We start from the raw sequence: 21330 nt of genomic DNA, 5'->3' as shown, positions 1-21330 counted from the left end.
ATTCAGTTGTTCTATTTTCTTTGTAAATTTTCCAATCCGAAACTAAATCATAACATTATATTAGGACTAATTATATTAAGAGTTGTATAACATGTAATGCATGATGAAATGTTATGTCACAGTGTTGGCTGCTGTTAGAAAAGTGGTGGAGAATATTAACTGATATCAAGTTGCACGGTTGTCAGATGGCTTGGGAGATGAGGGGGTGGGGTTGGCATTCTTCCAAGTTCCCTAGATGAAATAAGCTTTCCTCATGTGAGCCATCAAAATGAGATGCCATTCTTGACAGATGTTTGCAATCAGATTGTTTGTCTCAGGTCCGTTCAATTAACTGAGTTTTGTCTTTTCATCTTAAATATGTACCTTGAGTGTGCCTTGTTGGCTCCTCCTTGATTGGAATAAAAAATAAGTTGTGTGAACTCCCAAATGCCACCTTTTTTGTGGCACAGATGAGAAATGTTGTCTACATTTGTGATTCTCCCTCTCCTATGTAATTGAATGGTTAACATTGTTGACATCTGAAATTGTCATTGATCAATAATATCTCAGCGAACCCCTCGGTGAGATGGACGGAGCCGTTCACCTCTCTCAGAGTGATTGTTCCAGGCTCTCTGCAAATGCACATAGGCATCCTGTGGCTGTTGCTAGAATGCAGATAGACATTTTCGTTGAGAGAAGCAAGGGTGTAGTTGGATAGCACTGGTAGCTGCTATTTTTGTGCCCCCGCTGATGTCAGTGCCCAGGGCTGGTGCTTTACTCACATCCCTTTAGCTGGGCTCCTGCTCTACTTATAGCATCTCTTAGTTCAGATGTCCTAAATCCCACAAATCTGAATAACAAGACAATGCCTCCTATTTCTAAATAACCCAGTTATTGATGGCAAGGGCCGTTCTCTTTGCTATTCCTAAGCAGTGCACCCCCTGAAATTGGCCAGTGCTGGTGGCATCTGTGGGTGGTTGCTGCTCACCATCACCCCCACCCTGCCACCAATGTATGTGCATGGTCGCCAATCGGCACTCGCCACCCATCACCCCAACACCAACCCCTGGCGGCCACTTGCAGGAGGTCCCCACTCGCTGCCGCTGCCACTGCCACCATCTGCAGGCAGTCACCATGCCCCGCCACAGCCTCGGGAGGCACGAGCTGTTCATGCCCCTGAGTTAAATCATTCATATCTGTTCATTTAAGTGACAAAAATCTTCAGTCCCATCTCTGAAGTAAAAAATAGTTTTGTTTAAAGTCCAGGTAACTCCATTAAGAACTATGGGTGCTTGTACATGTACATTGAAGCTGCTCTGATGCACTGTAATTACAGTGTGGCAAAGCAGGCTTGATTAGTCAAGTCTGCTGGCATGTGGTAATTACTATGCTCCAGCAGACTCCAGTGTCACATGTAACAGTGCCCCTTCCTGAAAAATGGTGGTGGGGCATTTTAACTAAAGCTCATCACCGTTTTTCAGTGTGGGAACGCTGATACACATGACACTCCAGGCTGTCTCTAAGAGCTGCTCTAATAAAGTGCCCTTTTCTAATAAAGCAGTTTTCCAATGATCAAATAAGCCTCTGGAAAACTAACCTCAGAAAGTTTTTCATCATCATAGCAAAAGAAATGTATATTATTATTTCTGACCTGTATATACTCTTAATTTAGTTAAGAAAAGTAGAAAAACCTCATGCTGCAAATTGAGGAAAAGTTCTGCTTTTTGCTTAGTTTATGTGGTCTATGAGATCTGTAATAGTGTTCCTACTTAGTAAATGCTTTCCTTCACTCCTGCCAAATGTTCACTACTGTATGTGCCCAATCACAGAGGCATGTGATATGGCAAGCAGCTTGGAAGAGTGCTTTTCTGCTGTTCATTTTCCATAGGTGAGCAGCTGAGAACAGGACAGCCCCAGGGACGCAGCACAGATGGCTGCCTTCATTTAAGTAATTGCATTTGAGACTGAATTTGTTGTTTTTCAGTCCCAGCCTCTAATCCTGATATCATATACTGAGATGATCACAGGGAGTCTTAGTCTGATAGAAAAAGTGAGGCAGATTGTTTCAAATGGCAAAAACTACATAGAACTTTTTTTCCCTACCAAAATGAAGAAGGTGGGTAAGCACGCTCATACCAGAGGAACAGGAGGAGCAGTGGATGTGTTGTCTCTGAGGAAGATGGAAGTAAACTCATAGGTAGCTTTAAAAACATGAAAGCATATTTCAAATATGAAGCTTTAAAAACACAAACTGGATCCTTTGCAAGGAACAGGAAGTTTTTCAGTGGCTCAGTTCTTGCTTTTCTTCTGTCTCTTTCCTTTGCTTCACCTCATCCAGTGCTTAGTCTCTTGCTCCCTTACTTACTAATAAATGGTAAAACCACATTCTGAGCAAGCCCCCATAGTGACACGTGGCTTGTTCTGAATACTACATTCAGCACCTTTGGCTGCTGCTCCTAAAACAGGCTGGGTTTCTCATAAAAGTTTATCTAAGATAGCATCCATCTTAAAGCTTGTTTACTTGTGTTTTCTTTGTAAGGCTAATGAATAGACTGCAAGAGTGAAGGAACTGGTTCAGTAAAGCTCTCTGATCTTTGGTCAGAAGCTTGCTGTATCTCTAATTTTACAGGCAGTTTCTTTTGACATGTCATTGCATGCTGACATTCATGTTTGTCATTGTCATTCCCGCTAGAAAATGACAGGTTTTTATGCATCCTGCCAGATCAGGAGGCTCTGTCTTGGTTCCTTATTCTTTCATGTAACAGTTGGATACATACACAATAATACTTTCTTCTGATTACACAGCATTGCCATTGTGCCTTATGTTGAAATTGTCATGCACTGTGCTTTTTTAAAAGCATGGCTCATTCTCATCCTCTATCACTTCAGGTTTTGTTCAAGCCCAGGTCAGTTACTATAAATAAGAAGAAAGGTGGTTATAGCTGAACATAAAGACTCTATTTTAAAAAGCCAAAATAATTGCAAGGTTTTTCTCTGAAAATCCATATCCTTTCATATGAGATAATATGCCCTTGCTATAAAATTCAAAAGGTAACAATAGAAATTATTCAACCTAATTCTTTTTCAGAGGTGTCATTGTGCTTTTTTTAGGGCTTTCTACTGTGTTAAAACCCTGCTGTTTTTTAAAGAACCAAATCAAGTTCAGAGTTAATCATGCTCAGTATTTACTGGCATTCAATTTGGGAACTGTGGGAACATTATACATGTCCAGTCGGGGAAAAAATGCACCCAGTTGGAACATACAGGGAGACTGACCAAAATTAAACAGGAACTATTGTGTAGGTCTGTGTCCGCAGACAGAACAGGAGCTAAACGAAGCCAATTCTGGATAATGGGAGCAATAATTAATCTCCTGATAATTGGTAGTATTAGTTTCATATATGATTCTGTGCTTGGAGTGGAATAGAGTCAGTCTGATATCTCAGGGGCCTGGATCTTTAGAACAAAAGTAACATAAAAATACAGCATTATTTTTCATTGCTATTCCGTTCCACCTAAAGTAAGAATGAAGTCCTCACTATTTCACACTTCAAATAATCTGCATCTTCCTTCAGGTGATTTGCCAAATGTTGGAGGTTCTCTTCACTGTTTGGGTCTGATCTCCAAGTACATAGAAGTTAGCAGAGATACTCATTGGAATTGTCCCTGACGAAAAAATGATAGCAGTATTCTGCAATATGTCTGTCATCACTAAAATCCCATTGTTTTTGCAATATATACCAAGAATACTTATTAGTGTGCTGTGACACATAAGAAAAACTAAACTGCATTTGTTAGAAAGATTAGAGTATATTTGGTTGTGATATAGCACTTTACCTTTTTTTCCTTCCCCAGTACATTTACTGCATCCAAACAAGCATAATGTCTGAATGCATTTTCCCAGTTCTTTTTGTAAATTATTATGCAAAGTCTCTGTGGTGTTCCTATTCTCAATCTGATGTAGAATGGAGTGAAATTTTCCAAGTGAAATTTTTATTGAGACATTAAATCAGATTTGAGGATACTGAACTATTTCCTAAATAGATGCAGAGTTTATCTAGTTCCTCATTTTACAATCTTTCTTAAAAATCTTTCAAAAAATGAGGCATCTATGTTAATATTTTAAGCATGAAATATTGAGGCTTTCTGTTTGAAACAATCTTTGTTGAAATATCCTTTGATTTTTAAAAAATAAGGACATTTTAAAATACTCAAAATCAAAATGAAACTTATTTCATCAAAGCAAATTATTTCAGTACCCTAAAAAAAATCTAAATTACAATTATCATTTTTTTCCAAAAAAAAAAAAAAAGGAAATTGCACACTAACCAAAAAATCCATTTCTTGGTCATTTTTTTCTGTAATTGTTCACAATATATCTGAACTATTTAGTATTATACATTCATTTGCTTGTTCATTATTCTCTGTATTTATAGTTTGCCTGTCTCCCAAGACATGCTCATTAACAAGCTAAGGAAATATAGACTGGATGAAAATACCACAAGGTAGATACATAGCTGGTTTTGAACTCAAGCTCAACAAGTAGTCATCAATGGCTCAATGTCTACTTGGGAGGAGATATTAAGTGGGGGTCCCCAAGGTTTTATCCTGGGTCCTATATTGTTTAATATCTTCATCAATAATTTGGAGGATGGGATTGAGAGCACACTTAGCAAAGTTATGGATGATACCAAGTTGGGTGGAGTTGCAGACACCCTGGAGGGTAGGACTGGGATCCAGAATGACCTGGATAGACTGGAGAAATGATCCACAAACAATTAGATGATATTCAGCAAGGACAAATGTAAAGGCCTGCACTTGGGATAGAGTAATTGCATGCACAAAAACAGACTGGGAAATGACTGGCTAGGCTGCAGTACTGTAGAAAAAGACCTGGGGGGTTACAACAAACCAGAAGTTAAATATAAGCCAACAGTGTGCTCTTGTTGCAGAAAAGGCCAACAGCATACTGGGTTGTATTAACAGGCATGTCACTTATGGATCAAGGAAAGTCTTTCTTCTACTCTACTCAGTACTGATAAGGCCTGACCTGGAGTACTCTGTCTAGTTTTGGCCCCACACTTCAATAACAAGGATGTGGACAGATTGGAAAGAGTCCAATAGAGAATAACAAAAAATATTATGGGCCTGGGAGGAAGATTTATGAGAAAAAGCTGAAAGAACTAGGGTTATTTAGTTTGGAGAAGAGAAGACTGACGGGGGATTTGGTGAATGCCTTCTAATACTTGAGGGATGATTACAGAGGAGATTCATACAGTCTTTTCTCTGTGGTAGGGGCAGGGCTAGAAGTAATGACCTCAAACATCAGCAGAGGAAATTTAGGTTGGAGAATATGAAGAACTTTCTGACTATGCAAGTGTGGCCTCACTGTGCCCAACCAAAAACCACACTTTGAGTGTCTGCCCTGGGGTACCTGTGTCTGGCCAACCCCCTTCCTGGAGCCCACTCACAAGCCTGGGGTAATTGCTACCACCACCCAGGCGCTGGTCTTTATTAGGGCTCTGTGCCACCCAGGGTACACAGACCCTGTAGACCTTGGGGGTGCTTGACCCACCGTGGCACCTTGGAATGCTTCCTTTATCCTGGAGCATTCACCAGTAACCTCTTGTACAGGAGGAAAGTAAAAAAGCTGTACCCAAGTTAGCCAGCCAGGCAAAGGGAACTGTAAGGTTAGTCTCTCCCTCTTAAGCATACACAGCAAGGAGTGCTATAACAGATTGCTTTATTGATCAAAGAGGGAGAGAAAGGGAGGAAGGACTACAAAACAATGGAATAGTGCAAGAAAACCAACTTGAACAAAACAGAATAGGCTTGTTAAGCTTTTTGATGCACATCTAGACCTCTTAATCCTAAATTACTAGCTAAAATTCAGGTAAATTACTCACGGTGTTCATCTGGAGACTGACAGAACTCTCTGGAGGCTTATTACTTGTTTCATTGTTCCCAAGAAAAAGTCCCCCTACAAGATGGATTGATCCCTCTTGTACTTTTTGTGACCTCATCACTGAATCCCAACCAGAAGCAGGCCCACTGAATGCTAACTGATGCTTTTAAAAGACGTCAGCATCACCAGGTGGGATGACCCGGGTCAAACAGGTTGTTTGGCAGGAACTCCTGGACAAAGAAAGAGCGAGTTCCCCCCTCCCAATGGAATTTTTTACCGCCCAGTCATGTATGCTCACTAGCCTGAAAACAGAGGGGCTGGGCAGTTTGCTTACAGCAGTCAGACAGACTGGAGAGTGATTTCTTCACAGAGTGTCACTGTAATTCTGCCCTGAGTTGTAGGGCTGGGTTAGATGAATATTTGAGGTCCCTTCCAGCCCTGCTTTCCTATGGTCATTTTTTACTTGACTTCACTATTTATTTCTGCTACTGTTTTAACTGTTTTTATTAAATGAAGTTTATAAAAGCTCTACCGGGAAATCACTTAAAAATGGTAAGACTGCTCATTCAGAACCAGATCTTTAATTGATATATATTAAGGTTGTCAGGTGAAGACAATGAGGCTGCACCAATTTATATCATTTGAGAATCTGACCCTTAGATTCTTTTATTAGTATGTTTTTGGAATATTTATCTTCCCCACAGCAGTTCTTAAAATGGAAAGTATTAACGTGTACAATAAAATAACTCCTTTTTTTCTAATTAATACTTTTTTCCTAGTGTGAAAGTTGCTTTCAGTCTTTAAATAGATGTTAAAAAACTGCTTAAAATGTGGATCTACTCTGAAATATAACACAGCGAAAAATGCCCTTCTGGATTTCTATGCTTGTGGTATTTGAATGGTTTCCAAATCAGTTTTACTTGCTTCATAATTCAAAGGATGAGGGCTTTGGGAGTTGGAGCTGAAGAGGGGGAGTTGTTTTGTCTTTTGTTTTGTTTTTTTAATTGCCATCCATATAGGAATTGGTATAGAATCTGAAAGTCAAGAAGGCTTATTCTCATGAATAAAACAGTACTATAACAGTCTGCAAACCACAATCTGCTATCAGTTATACCTGTGGCAATGCAATGATCAGATTATTATCCAGTGAAGTCTTTGAAAACCTCATTGTCCTTGAGATCATACAGGTTAAGTGTTTAAAACCAAAATTCGATTTTGAGTTCGGTTGTTGGTGCAAAGGTAAAATAAGAATCCAGCTCCATGTCTCATACTTGTTCAGTTGGGGAAATGGAGGCAAAACCACCAAGATTAAAAAAAAATTTGAGATCATGTTTCTCAGCACTTTGGAGAGCCTGGCTGAATATGCCTGAATATGGGTCACCAACCCTAATTGTATTATTTGTATTTATACAGCTAAGTCCTTAGTAAAATACTGTACTTTTGAGTGAAATCATTAGTAGTGAAAGCTTGCATAGTATTGTTCATAGATGTCATATTCCTAGGTTTTATATGGCATTCCATTAGAATTTGCTAATATATGTAAAAATAGCTTAAGCAAAGACATTACCTTGTTTTTCTTGTTATTCTCTCAGAAGTCCAGCTTTGGTGCGACCTGAAACTACACCATCAGCCAACACTACGGAAAAGCAGGAGATAAAAGTTTCCCGTGTGAGGAAGTTAACAAGACAGTACAGCTTGTGAGTATTGTACAGCCCTACCTGCAGATTTTTGCCTACCTCCAGTCTGAAAATCAAAAGGGTGCTAATTATTGTTGACAACATGCCTTCAGAAAGGCACAAGTGCAATTACACGATAATGGTTTTGTGTTGATGTTTGTGCCTTTCATCTCTAAGAATCTAATAGTACTTTGTAGTTGAATGGATATATAATCAACATGCTCTTAGTGCCCCACTGAAGTACAAGTCCTCTCTCTTTATATGGTAATATAGACTAGGGAGCTGAAAATACCTTTTCCACTTGAAACTTGGAGGAAAATGTAGGTAGGCAGGTTTACTGAAAAAACTGCAGATATCTGTTTAGGTTTCATCAGCTAGTACTGGGCATAGCTTCACAGCCCTTATAGTCACAAAAGGACTGGATATTTATATCCATCATTATCACTGTACTTTCTAAAAAATAGTTTTGCTAGTGTTATAAAACCTCGTGCCTTACTATGTAATACATCTCAGCTAATAGGAATTGTGAAGAAGCTGTCCATGGAAAACAAGATCTGCTTTCTGATCCTGTTTCTGCCCCTAATTTTTTCTGTGAATTCCAGTATTCCCCTCCCATTGTGAAAATGAGGATAATAATTATTATTGTTATTAATGAATAATAATAATAATAAAACGAACATAATAATTAATATTGTTATTAATGACAAAAATAAGAATATGGCTTTCAGAACTAGGGGTCCCTCATGCTGATAACCTAACATTACACTTAAGGTGAAGCTTCATGTTACACTTAGACCATACTAAGGACATTTAAAATATGAGTTCCTGCACATTAAAGGTTGTTAACTTATATAAAGTGCCCTCTGAGTGTCTCAAAGATATGCCACTTCAGGCAAGAGTTAACTCTGGGCCTTGCTCATTTTAGGATAACTTCAGTCTGCTCCACAGTGGCTGCTTGCAGATGTTAAAAAACACAAACAAACCAAAAATGGAGCTTTACTTTAAGTTTGGCATGTTCCTATGGCCAGCCCCATGCATGCCCACAAGAAGCAGTACCTTAGTTGGACCTGGCTCACCCAAAGTCTGCATGGATCTGGTGCTTTACTGGGGCTTTTTTGGTTCTTTTCTCTAACAGCCGATTGAATCACCTTTAGCTAAAAGTGCCAAAAAGCCCCACTGAAGCATCCAATCTATAAAGGCACTGCAGAGCTTGGTCAAAATAATGTGCTGCTTCTTTTGGTAAAGCACGTTTTGTTTTGGTTTTTTAACATCTGCAAGCAGCCAGAGATATAATGATCAATTTGCAGTATTCCAGTATCCCAGGATGCACTGCTCCCAGCCACCACCTCAAGCAACACCCCTGTGCACCAGCCCTTGTAGGGGCAAGTCGCACAATGCAAGCAAGAAATAGTATTCACCCTTAACCGTGTGATTGCTCACAGTACACTCTAACATTAAATTCAGTAGATTTAGTATAGTCTAAATGTAGCATGTAATTTCACCCTTAATTCATTTATTTTTGTAAAAAGATCCTTAGATGGAAGGTGTTGTTGTTATTTGTCTTTCTTATGGACTTATTCAGTATGGGAAGTATTACACAGCCACTGTAGAGAGGTCGGAAACTCAAAAGAGTGGACAGAAAATGATGATTAGCAGGCGGGGACAGGAGTACGGACTAGTATGTTTGCAGGGATTAACTAGGGTTTGGGGCAACCAAGGGACAGGAACTGAAGACCAGAGTCCGAAGCTGAACCGGAGGACTAACCAGGAATGAGAGATCAGGAAGTAGGCCAAGGTCAAACTGAAGTCCAGAGGGTTAACTAGGATTCAGGGAGATGGAGGATTTACTAGGACAGGAGCCATGCAAAGATCAGTAAGTTGTGCAGCAAGGCACAGGTGCTGGAGGGGTTCCTAAGAGCAGACTCAGGACCAGAGGGAAGGGACTAAGGCTTGTTAGGTTCAGTTACTCCAGCCACAGGGTGGAAGCCTCATTTGGTCTTGCCCCTGCTGGTATTCTGAGATACCAGCCAGGGTTCGCCAAAGATATTTGAAACAGAATTAAGGTGGGAATTGATAACTCACACTGGGAAGAGAAAGCAAGTTCCATTATTCCATGCTAGCTTATGAGGTAACAAACAACATGGAACTTGACAGCATTTGAGGCAAAAAAATTCACATGGTTGGTGTCTCCTTGTTAAGACTGTCTAATGTTTCTCAAACACAAATAGGCTTCTCTTAACACCGTTTTTACTACCCTCTCTGTACTCACACTTAGGGCCTTGTTGCACATTAATTTTGGGCAGCTCCTGGAGCTCATAACCCCTGGATTATCTTCCCATTAACATCTTTAAGTGGCTTAAAGCTCTTGTTATGCAGCTCAAAATTATGCCACTCAAGGGCAGGAGTAGCTCTGATCTGCACACCCCATTTCCTGTTCCATTAATGTGTGGCCACTCCCCACAGAAGTGCCGCTCAAGTTCAAGTCCTCCAGTATCCCAGGATGCAGTCATCCCTTCCCTACTCTCCTATTCTATGGGCTTTCACCCCTAACTGCTTAGTGAAGCAGCCCAGGGACTGGAGCCACAGCTTTTCTATTGCCCCCAGGCCCCTAGTCCAGGAATGGCAGCCCAGAGTACCTTTCCCTCACCGTGTTGAGCCTGTCTGGGCAGGTGGCCACTTCTGGACCCCATGGCCCCCCTCCCAGTGGTGTTTGGAAGCAGCTTCCCTGGCTCTGGCTGCTTGTAGTTATTGCCACCCTCTGTGAAGAGGAGCCAAGTTCAATGCTGGGGCTCACTCCTTATCTCCCTTGCTAGGCAAAGAGCTGTAGCCACACAGCTCTAACAGTGCTCTTCTCCATGCACCTGATCCACATGCAGCATAGTGTGAGCTGGCGGCAGCTGCTGTGGGGTGGAGACTTGGCAGGGAAGCTGCTGCTCTGGAGCGGGGCAACTGTAGATCTGGGCTGCAAGCATGGGGCTCAGCTGCTGCCCATGTGGATGTGGGAGCTGGTTGCAGGTGTACTTTGTTTCCAATTGCAGTGAAGCCAACTTTGGGGGGAGCTGGCATGCCTTGGTCAGCCCCACTGCCTCTGCAATACTTTCTCCTCCCTTCCTCTGCACCGGAGCGGGTGTAGCCGCCTGCCAGCAAACTATTGACCAACTCCAGATCTGGATCATGGGGACAGCCACCCACAGCAGGGGCTGGGTGCAGCTCAGCCTTCCTGCCAGAGCTGGAAGCACCGGACCCCCACAATGCAGCTGGTGCCAAGCCCTAACCCCATGGAAATGGTCCCAGGGGTCAGCTGCTAATTTGGTTTTAGGGGAGTTGCTTTGGTTTGTACCTCCATGAGCTCCTACCCTGCACCAAGCACAGCCTCAGCCTCCCTCTGCTAGCCCAGAGGAACCAGGCACTTGCCCTCTAAGCCTGAGCCTTAGAGGCATACAGAATCAGACAGTAGGGCTTATAGGGACCCCCCTGCTCACCAGGCCTGTAGTGACAAGTCACAGCTGTGCAGGTGGGGGACAGTTAGAGAAAGTTTCTAGACTAAAGGTGTGACTCCTCCAAGATAGCACTAAGCTAATCAACATTTTTGCCACTCACAGTGTAACATGTAACAGGGCTGTTAAAGAAGGGGACACATTTCCCAGATACTTCAAATAACACCGGTTTTACATTCTTTTGAGATAGTAGAGGTAATAAACATCTTGTGGGTAGGGTCAGCAAATGAGGGCCTGACAGACAACTATGAAATGACCAGGTGTTTAAGAAGATCCTAGGAAGGCAGATAACAGGGAGGAAAGATAGGCTGATCTTGTAGCTTAAGCATAATTTGGGAATTTGAAAGATCTAAATTCTGTTACAAGCTCAGTCCACAGGCTTATTGTCAGAACTTGGAGAAATTTCTCAACTCCTCTGTCTCAGGTTACTCCTATCTCCTTCACTAGGAATTTGTAAAGCTTAATTCATTTTTAAAGCAAAGTCTGGTCCTCAGAAGTAGATATGGAGATCCAAAAATATGAACTTTGATTAGAGAGAGGGACAATGAGCATCTGAGTATGACAATGAGAATCAGAGATCTGATGAGAAAGTTTGAATTGATTAGTTTGAGGCTATCACCTCTCTTGTGGGTAAAAAAAAAAAAAAAAAAAAGACTTGACAGGTTGAAAAGGTTCAAGACAAAAAGCCAGCTAAAGGACATGTTGTCAGACTAATCAATAACAATGTGGAAGTTCAGAAGGAGGATGACACTGCAAGAGAAAAGAAATCAATTCTGTTGACCAAATCAGAATTTCTTGAAGAACATTTTAGTCAGAGATGTTTCTGCCTTGAGCAAGTGGCTGGACTAGATTTCCTTACAAGGTATCTTTTAGCCCTACTTTTCTAAGATCCTTTGTTAAGGGAAAAGGCAGTTGCTTCATTACATAGTGCCCAAGCCATTTAAAGTGTTAGAGGTCAAAATGAGCACTTGAATTGCACCCAGAAAGCTATTGGGAGCCAATGCAGACTCCAGAGTACTAGAATTTTGTGTCTCTGGCCACCCGCCCCTACCACCATCACTTCTGTCTTGTCTGGATTCAGCTTCAATTGGTTCACCTGCCTCTAATCCCCAACTACAGCCAGGCAGTGGGAAAGAACTGAGACTGGGCCCAGATCATAGAGGGAGTGTGAGTGAGCACTATGTGCTATAACAGCATTACAGTGCCTGAGAAAGGACAGTTCCCATGGGAGCATGAAAAGAGGTCACTTAGATGAGCTATGGAGTCCAAAGCAGGTGGAAATTGGAAAGGGCTGTGCTCAGTGGCAAGAGAATGAAGCTCCACAGTCAGCTTGGCTGTGAAGCGAGATTGAAAACCTTGGACAAGTTTATGGAAGGGATAGAGTGACAATGGGTAGTTCCTATGTAGAAGTTCAAAGTGGAGGGTGTTTGGTTTTCCCATGCTTCTGAGTTTTGCATTTCAGCACATGGATCCAAGAAGGATTGTTTTCCTCTCCTATTGCTACAGGTGTCAGGGATATTTTACTCTTACTTTCCGCTGAAGCATTGTGTGCTGGCTGCAGCCAAGGCCGAGGATATTGGTAGGGGTGTGCCAATGCTCCTTCTGGGACTTAAAAACCCAAAGGCTGCTGGCTACAGGGTCTTGCTCCTTCACTCAGGGTAATACTGATTGCCACATTGGGGTTTGCCCCATCGTCAGATTGACATAGATGGAGGAGGGGAAGGTTGCTTTCCTCTGCTGTGAGGAGAATAGTACTCTTCCTTGGATCTTTCAAGCATATGGTAGCAAATTACTTCCTGTCCTTGCCATGGCAGGGCATTGACATCCCTTTGTTTTACATATAGCAAGTTACAGTGTTTTTGGCATTCTCCAGAAATGTGCCTAGTAGTTATGTGGGAGGGTTGTTAATACAGTTTTAAGAACAGGTAAGACTAGGATGGGTAAAATACAGCCCACAGGCCGGATTCAGCCTGCAGTGGGTCTTTGTCTGGCTTGTGGCAGGTCCCTAAGTCCCCTGGCCCATGGCATATTCTGCTGCCCCCTGGGCATGCAGTGGGGATGGGGTGGCACTGTGATGGGAATGCCTTTCTAGGCAACCCAGGTGTCAGGAGGCTTCTTCTAGATGCCACTAGCCCCAACCCTGCAGTACCAGCAGGGATCTGTGCTGCACAGCCTCAACCCAATGATCCCTGCACTTGCTCTGGGCTCACCCAAGCAGCAGTGGTGTGGAAAAAAAGCTGTTGCTCAGCATGGGGGGAAAGCAGCCCATCCCCCTCGCTGCATCTCCACTGCCGTCACTGTTGCCTCCAGGCTGCCCAGATGGGCAGCAGTGGCAATGCAGAGCAGACACAGGGCAGCCCAGCATAGGCTCCAGGCAGCTGCAGCAGGGAACTGCCAGCAGCAGTGAGGGGGAGGGGCCACTTCCCCCCATGCTGAGCAACAGCTTTTTTCCAACACCGCTACTGCTGAGCCTGGGAGTGCAAGTCCAGGGCAGACACAGGGCCCACAGGGTTGGGGCTGTGCACACAAGTCCCTGCCAGTACCATAGGGCCTGGGCTGGCAGTGGTGGCAGCTGGAAGAAGCTGCCTGTCACCTGGGCTGCCTTGCTGCAGAGGCACTCCAGCCCCACTGCATGCCCTGGGGGAAAACAGCCATGGCCAGGCAGTGCCGAGTGGGCTGGGTCAGGGCTGTGTGGGGGTTCCCACTGATCTGATCTGGGGGGGTGAGTCCAGAATGGGTGCAGGATGGGGCTGGGGCAGCGTGCTGCTGGCAGTGGCGGGAAGGCTCTGCAGGGTGCACAGGCTTTGGGCTGTTGTGGGGTCAGTGCTGACCAGCTCAGGGGGGCACACAGGAGGTGTTCACATGCACATAGATTCATAGATTGTAAGGCCAGAAAGAACCTTGGAAGATCATCAGGACCAGCCCCATGCACCAACCAGGAAAGATAACTGGGGGTCAGGTGACCCCCAGCAAGGTGGCTGTGTAGTCTCCTCTGGAAGATTTCCAGGGTAGGCAATTTCAGCACCTCTGGAGGGAGCTTATTCCACAGTCTGGACACCCTGACTGTGAAGAAGTTTTTCCTAATGTTGAGCCTGAATCAGCCTTCAAGGAGTTTATGGCCATTACTCCTAGTTTTCCCCTTGGCTGCCCTGGTGAACAGTTGCTCACCAAGTCCTTGATATATTTCCGTAATGTAGTGGTAAGCTGCTACCAGGTCCCCTTTCAGCCTTCTTTTCTTCAGGATGAAGAGTCCCAGATCACTCAGCCTTTCCTTCTATGACTTGCCGTGCAAGACTCTGATCATACGGGTGGCTCTTCTTTGGATTCTCTCAAGCTTGTCCTTGTTATCTCAAGCTTGTCCTTCTCACCATACCCACAAACCCTCTCCCACAAGTGCCACAACCACACCCTCCCCTACACATAATCACACACCCTACAAACACTGCACCCACCCACACCCTCCCCCACACACCCCACAAACCCTACCCCCTACATCCTCCCCCCACATGCACCCCCCCCGCACATGCACATACCCACACACTTCTAAGGGGAAACTCACTCACTGTTATGTGCACACACATATACACATACCCCCCATGCACACCCCACACCCACTGCCCAATACACAGTCTACAAACCCCATACCCACATACACACACCCACACATCCCTACAAACACTTGCCCCTACAAACCCCGCATATCTACCCACCCATATCCACACCCTACATACACACACATCCACACACAGACACACACATGCCCACAGCCCCCCACAAACTCCATACCCACCCCTTCATGCCCTCTACCCCTCCATATTCCCATCATTGTACAATATACAAGAGTAAGACTTCATTTTGAGCTAGTATGCAATCACCTATATATACACCACACAAAGACACAAATTAGGACAAAAATATTTTTTAAAATAAAATTAAAATGTCATTATCAGTGTTTGACTTTTAGTATATAATTTGGGGTTTTTTGCGGTTCCAAGATGGCAAGCCTCCTTCCTAAAAGGGGTACTTCTGAAGGCAAGGGGAGGGACTTCCAGTGACATACGTCAGAGGTTAGGGGGCGGCACTTCCAGCCCCAATATGGCAACCTGGGGAGGGGCTACCCTTGCAGCCCTTGACAGCTTGCCAAAACTCGTTAAGAGACCCTCGATCCAAAATAATTGCCCACCCCCGGGTTAGACAAACTTAGGTTGATTTAGGATAGCATATGAATGATCTTTGCATGACTGGGAGGCGTTGGATTCAGTGGCTTCCTGAAGTCTCTTTCAGCCCTACTTTTTCTATTATTTTAAAGAGAATAAACAATTGGTTATGGGGAAAAAGCAGTGAGGGAAGGTAAGGGAAATAAATACTGGACTGAGTATAACAGAGTCTAATAAAGAGAATGCAAGGAGGCAAGAGATGGTGATAATAGTTAATAGATGGAAATGGGGAGGAATATAGGAAGTGGGAGCATAAGGACAGCAGCAGGGAAAGATGTACACAAAATGTGGGAGGAGGCTGTTAGAAAGAATGAAAAGGGCGCAAGATGCCAGTGAGAGGGCTGGCAAGGGAAGTAAGCTATGCATAACATACAGAAAACCCCTCAGTGAGGACAGGGCCATTAAAATTTTTTGAGCAAGCAGACCTTGGGAGGTTTGGGAGGTTCTGAGTGGATATATAGAAGGAAAGAGAGACATTAGCTAACATGATGCAAAGAGGAGCTCCAGAGATGCACAGAAAGAAAATGAGGGAGAGAGGAAAATTTCTCAAGTGGAAGGCATCAGTACTGTGAAATGTAACTAAAAGAACATGTTGTATTTATTCAGGGTGGTAGTTACAGGTTTGTAAGTGGCTTTTGTAAAACCAGCTGTGAGGAGGGGACAGGGGGATGCATGCACATATGTGCAGAGGCATAACTAGCCAGTATGGTACCTGGGGCATTACTGAGCCCCCTCACACCCTGCACCTTTCCTGCAGTAACTCCAGCTCTGGCTTCAGCAGCACGGCAGGCAGAGCAACAGTTATGGTGCAGGAACAGCAGGTTCTGTGCTGCTGGGGAGATCATGTTAGTTTTGTGTGTGTGTTGAGTAGTCAGAAAAATCATCTGTTTTCAGCAGCAAAAGGAGGAGGTGACCACTCTCTTAGCAGCAACAAGCCACTGGCCACCGCACCTGCTCCATTAGCTGCCACTGCTTCTTTGCCTTCCTGCTGCTAGAGCTACATCTGGAGCTGCTGCAGGGAAGGTGCGAGGGGAAGAAGGGGGGCACATATGTTTGGGAAGAACCAGGAGGAGGGGGAGATGTGAGCTTGAGGGTGAGGTGTGTGTATTCTCACTTTTAAATGTGGGCACTGTGCTGTGCCAACTTTTTTACTGTACCTGCGACATACTAAGTAACCTGCATTTGCAGCCTACACAAATCAAGTGTTTCCCAGTGTACTCAGGTATGTGCATGCTCAGGTTTTGAATGTTAAGTGGCTTTAAATGCAAATGTTGGTGTACGTATTTGAATTTTCTGTACAGCAACAGTCAGCAACACAGAATGACTCAGTTCAGGTCTGGGGTGGGCTGACGCTAGGACCCAGCTGCTGCTGCTGCTTGTCCCTGCTGCAGCATCTGGGAAGTACCCGCTGCCACTGTGTCTCCCCACTATGGCATAAGAGAAGTCCCTCCTCCACCAAACACCACCAAAACCCTAGCTCTGAAGAATGGATCTGGCCCATGAGCCATAGGTGGCCAACTCTTCTAGAACTAAATCTTGTTTCTGCATAGGGCAATGTGATTCTTGTAATTATGTTCAGTGGGAAAAGGATTTGGCCCCCATTTTGATGTCTGAATTGTAAGTATAAAAAAGCAAACAGAGTAACATTGTGAAGGGAATATACTGGTAAAATGTCCCATGCCTGTGGGTGCTTTTACACATGCGGGCGGTTTAGTTCTCCTGAAATTGAAACGTTAGGTTTTTAATTGGCGGGTTTTTAACTGGTGAGTTTTTAATTGTGCCGATTAAAAACCCACCGTTTCAATGTAGGGATTTCCGTTACAGTAACAGAAAAGACTGTACTGAAGGGGGGTGGGTGGGAAAAAGCAGCAGTAGTGAAAGGCTTGATCCTTTTTTTTTTTTCTCCCCCGGAGCCTGCCTGCCTCTCCTGCAGCCGGGGGATGAGCTGTTGGTGGGCCCTGAGCTGTGGGGGACCCTGGTCCTTCCCTCCACAGCAGCAGCAACCCCTGGGCAGCACCTTAGCATCCTGCCCAGGCAGTTCCAGGGGGGCAGCACTGCCATGGAGGGAAGGACCAGGCCCCACCTCTGTAACTCTGTGGCTGCACAATCTGGCAGCAGCTCTTGTGGGCAGGCTTCACTGAGGAAAAAGAAGAAAAAAGTGATGAGGGGCCTGATGTGGGGGTGGGGGGGGGTTCCTCCAGGAGCCCGCCCACCTCCTGCAACTGGGGAGTGAGCTGCTGGCAGGCTGAGTGGCTCCTGAGCTGCAAGTAGCCCCAGTGATTCCCTATATGGTGGCGGTGCCCCACAAGACCAGCCGGGTGGGGTGCCACCAAGCAGCTGCCACCTGGAGGGTGCTGCTGCTGTGGAGGGAATCACTGGGGCCCCCCACAGCTCAGGGGCCACTTGGCCCATTGGCAGCTCGTTCCCTAGCTGTAGAAGATGCAGGCAGGCTCTGCTGCGAAGGGCAGAGGGGTGGGGAATGGGCTGCTCCCTGCTTTTTTTTTTTTTTCCTCAGCAGATCCTGCCCACATAAGCTACCACCAGGTCACACACCCCTGTGGGGGTCACCAGTGCTTCCCTCCGCAGTGGCAGCCCCCCCAGTGTGCTAGCTGCATGGGTCCTGCCCCAGCTCACAGGCAGCACCCACCAGATCCAACAGTGCATGGGACACTGGTAGCCCAGACGAGCTCAGGAAAGCTTGGGCTTGGCAGGCTTCCAGCACCCTGTGCACTGTACATGCTGGCTACCCCTGGGAGAGTGTGGGAAGGCAGCAGGAGGGCAGCTGGCTGTGCTGGCAGCCAGAGAAGGCAGCAGGGATGATGCACAGGGTGCTGGAAGCCCACCAAACCCGAGCTTCCCCGAGCATGCCTGGGCTTCCAGCACCCCATGCACCATCCCCACCACCATCTCCAGATGTATCGCTGTAATTTGTTACATAGGAAACTAAAATACATTGGATGTGTTTAACTTTGCTACATAAAAAAGTCAGTTAAATCAAAATACGCTGCTGCAGATGTACACTGTTATGAAATTTAATCACAATATGCTGCCACATGTGTACATTGTGATGCAACTCAGTAACTAAAAAGGGCAATTAAACTGCTATTGGGGCAATTTTGTCATGTGTACAAGGGCCCTTTGTCATGTGTACAGAGACCCTAAATGTTTAGGTAGACCACAGTAACGCAGCATATGTAAAACAAAACTCCAGATTCAAATCCCAATTTTAGTTCCATTAAATTAAGAGACCTTAATGAATTGGCAGACTCTTAAAGAGTCTCTACATCCATATAAATTAAGAATGTGTAGGAACAGCTTTGCCCAGTAAGGATGGGGAGAGAACCAAAGTATCCCTGCTGACTGAGGACTCAGAAAATATCACCATACACAATTATAACAGAGAGATTAATTAGGTCAGGAGCCCAGATTTGGCTTCCTTCATTAATAAAATAACTGTATAATAAGCTCAGTAGATTTTACGTTTTCTTTTAAGCAGGAAAACAGAATGTATTACATGTCCTTCTACTGGGACAGTTCATTCTTCCACTTCCACAAAAAAATGGTGGAAGAGACCACATTAATTGCAAGATCTAATATATTGGGATAATTATTATTATCCAACTACACTGATGTCTAGTTAATAAGAGGTTTGGGCATAGTATTTATCATGTAATTCTAGTGATTACATGGATTGCTTCTATAGGTGCACAGCCTTGGGTTTCCAGTAAACCGAAGTATAGTTATGCTCTGAAAAGTGCCTGTCAAACTAGCATTGCAGGGTTCCATGTGTTTGGGGACTCAGTAAATTGCCAGTAAAACTTGCCCATTTACAAATACACAAATGCAATATTACTCTGGGCTTTAACGGTCAAGCTGGACACTCCTTTTCACACATCATCACTATTCATAGAAATCCTGGAATAGAAATAGGAACTTATGGTTCCTCTCATACCTGTTAGATCTCAATGAGTAACTGAGGGCATGAAAGCTAATCCAAGGCTGATTGAAGTCAATGAGTTGCAGTCAGTGGGGTTCTGCAAAAGTAAATGAGGGTACAATATTCTCTGGTGATTTTCATTTACTAGTGACAGTGTGGAAGAAGAAAAGAACCCAGTCTGGCTGTCAGAGTCCCAAGGGGAGTATGTAGACTGTTTTTTTTAATGAAATGGCTTCTCCACAAACTCATCAAATTTGATCTGAATCAGAAGTCCTTAAATAAAAATGGTCTCCCACTATGCAGTTCTCATAGAATTACATTTCAGAGTATAACTGTTCTTGAAGGCTGTTTTGTAAATGAAATCACATGGCAGCTGTTTACTCTGTACCAGATCTACTCTTGAACTAATTCAAGGGGAGAACATGACCCTATGGATCCACTTGAACTTGTTTCTGTTGGTATTGTAAGCCCAGAGTATACTGGAGTGCAAAAATGAAAAACAAAAAACATTGAAATATAAAATAGATGCACTTCTGCATATACTCAATAAAATATATATCCAGAAATAACACTAATAATTACATGTACATAATATTAAGTTCGTTTAGAAACCACATGCCATGTAAAAACATTTGCATTCGTAGGCACTGCTTAGCTATTCGGTAGTTTAATAAAGACATTAAGTTTTAAAAAGAAAATCTGATTTATTTGCAAACTTAATGATGAGCATTAAAACATAAGTGGCATGATGAAGAGAATGACATTCAGAAGTGCTGTGGGCCTCCCAGATTCTTCTCATTTCTCTTCTCCTCCAAAAATAAGTATGGTCAAAATCATATTGCATAGATAGATACATACAACTCTAATGAAATAAACATTGTGCACTTTTAACAATAGTGATGAAGACGACCTTCCTCCAGCCTTGGCGGCGGCAGCAGCAGCATCAACATCTGTGTCATCTGCCTCCCCTGTGTCACAAAAGACTTGTACGCCCCAAATGTCAGAAGGACAAACCCAGATGTCACCTGGTGCAAAGGTATCATACCAAAAGATAGGGAGAAAACATGCTAGAGAGCAGATGTGAAATCACAGAAATAGTCATGGTTAAAATGTTTTTATTGGATATAGTTGTTTTATATTTGAGAATACAGTAGTTTTCAGTACAGAATTGTGAAGAATGTACTTATGCTGTACTCTGTGCGTGTGCGTGCACAGAGGCAAAAAATTGTTAAGGGTATTCACAGAAGTTTAGGGCTGTAATTCTCATGGCCTGATCCAAAGGCCATGAACTCAATGGGAGCCTTTTCATCAAATTCATCAAGTGTCACATCAGGATTAAATGGACATTTATTTTGCTTCCAAGATGAACTATTTTGTTATCCAACAAAAAGAGAATTGCCTATCAAATTGTGCTTAAAAACTATGTGGGATTTTCAAACTTACTTTCTATTTAATGCATTTTAAACTATTATTGCAAAAAAGTCAGTGTTTACCACGTCTTTCCCCTGCCTTTAGAGCCCTTCAGATGTCGGAAGTACATTTACTTTGGAACCAGGGGATCTTCTGATGGATTTCACGGAAGCTACACCCATGGTAAATAATTACGGTTTGCAACCCAGAAAAACAAAATGTCTATCTGAAAACAAGAACTGACAGTTTTCTTGTGTTGCATGTTATTTAATTATTTGAACAAAAAAAATTATAGCCTGATTTTCAGTAGTACTAAGCACTCACAAAAGTCAATTCAGTGTTTCTGCAAATTAGGCCATTAATGTTTCTATTGACCAATGTTATGGTTGGACTGCTGGAGATGGTTGACTGTTTCATGCTGGAGATTTTTCCTGTCATCTTACTGGAGTGCACCAGTTTTACTGTGCTCTTCTGTGCAATAAATTTGCCTTTCTAGAGGCTTAATAGATTTGTCCTCAAAAGTAGGTCTCCCTCCTCTTCCATTTAAGGAGCTCAACCAACAGGACTGTGAGGAAGCTTCCACCCTTGGGCCAGCATGTCTCAATTTGCCTAAACAAAAAATAACAACCTAATAAACTTAATAAAATGAATACCATTCATCATTAATTTTAATTTTTGGAACTGTATGCTCTGAACCAAATATATGATT

General features: G+C 43.6%; 1 protein-coding gene across 3 annotated transcripts in view; it reads left to right on the top strand.

Moving 5' to 3' along the window:
* Window positions 1–21330, top strand: part of EPB41L4B (erythrocyte membrane protein band 4.1 like 4B) — a 293241-nt gene that overhangs the window by 228782 nt on the left and 43129 nt on the right. For all 3 annotated transcript variants that reach the window (XM_090049115.1, XM_090049114.1, XM_090049117.1), the window contains 3 exons: window positions 7477–7581; window positions 20109–20247; window positions 20727–20804. In XM_090049115.1, the coding sequence (XP_089905241.1) occupies window positions 7477–7581; window positions 20109–20247; window positions 20727–20804 (322 nt within the window). The remainder of the gene's footprint in view (window positions 1–7476; window positions 7582–20108; window positions 20248–20726; window positions 20805–21330) is intronic.

Source organism: Crocodylus siamensis, chromosome 5, assembly GCF_052110815.1.
Source record: "Crocodylus siamensis isolate JL-2025a chromosome 5, ASM5211081v1, whole genome shotgun sequence".
NCBI classification, from domain to species: Eukaryota; Metazoa; Chordata; order Crocodylia; family Crocodylidae; genus Crocodylus; species Crocodylus siamensis.
The sequence above is the reverse complement of the archived record's forward strand: the minus strand, read 5'-3'. Positions and strand labels throughout refer to the sequence as shown.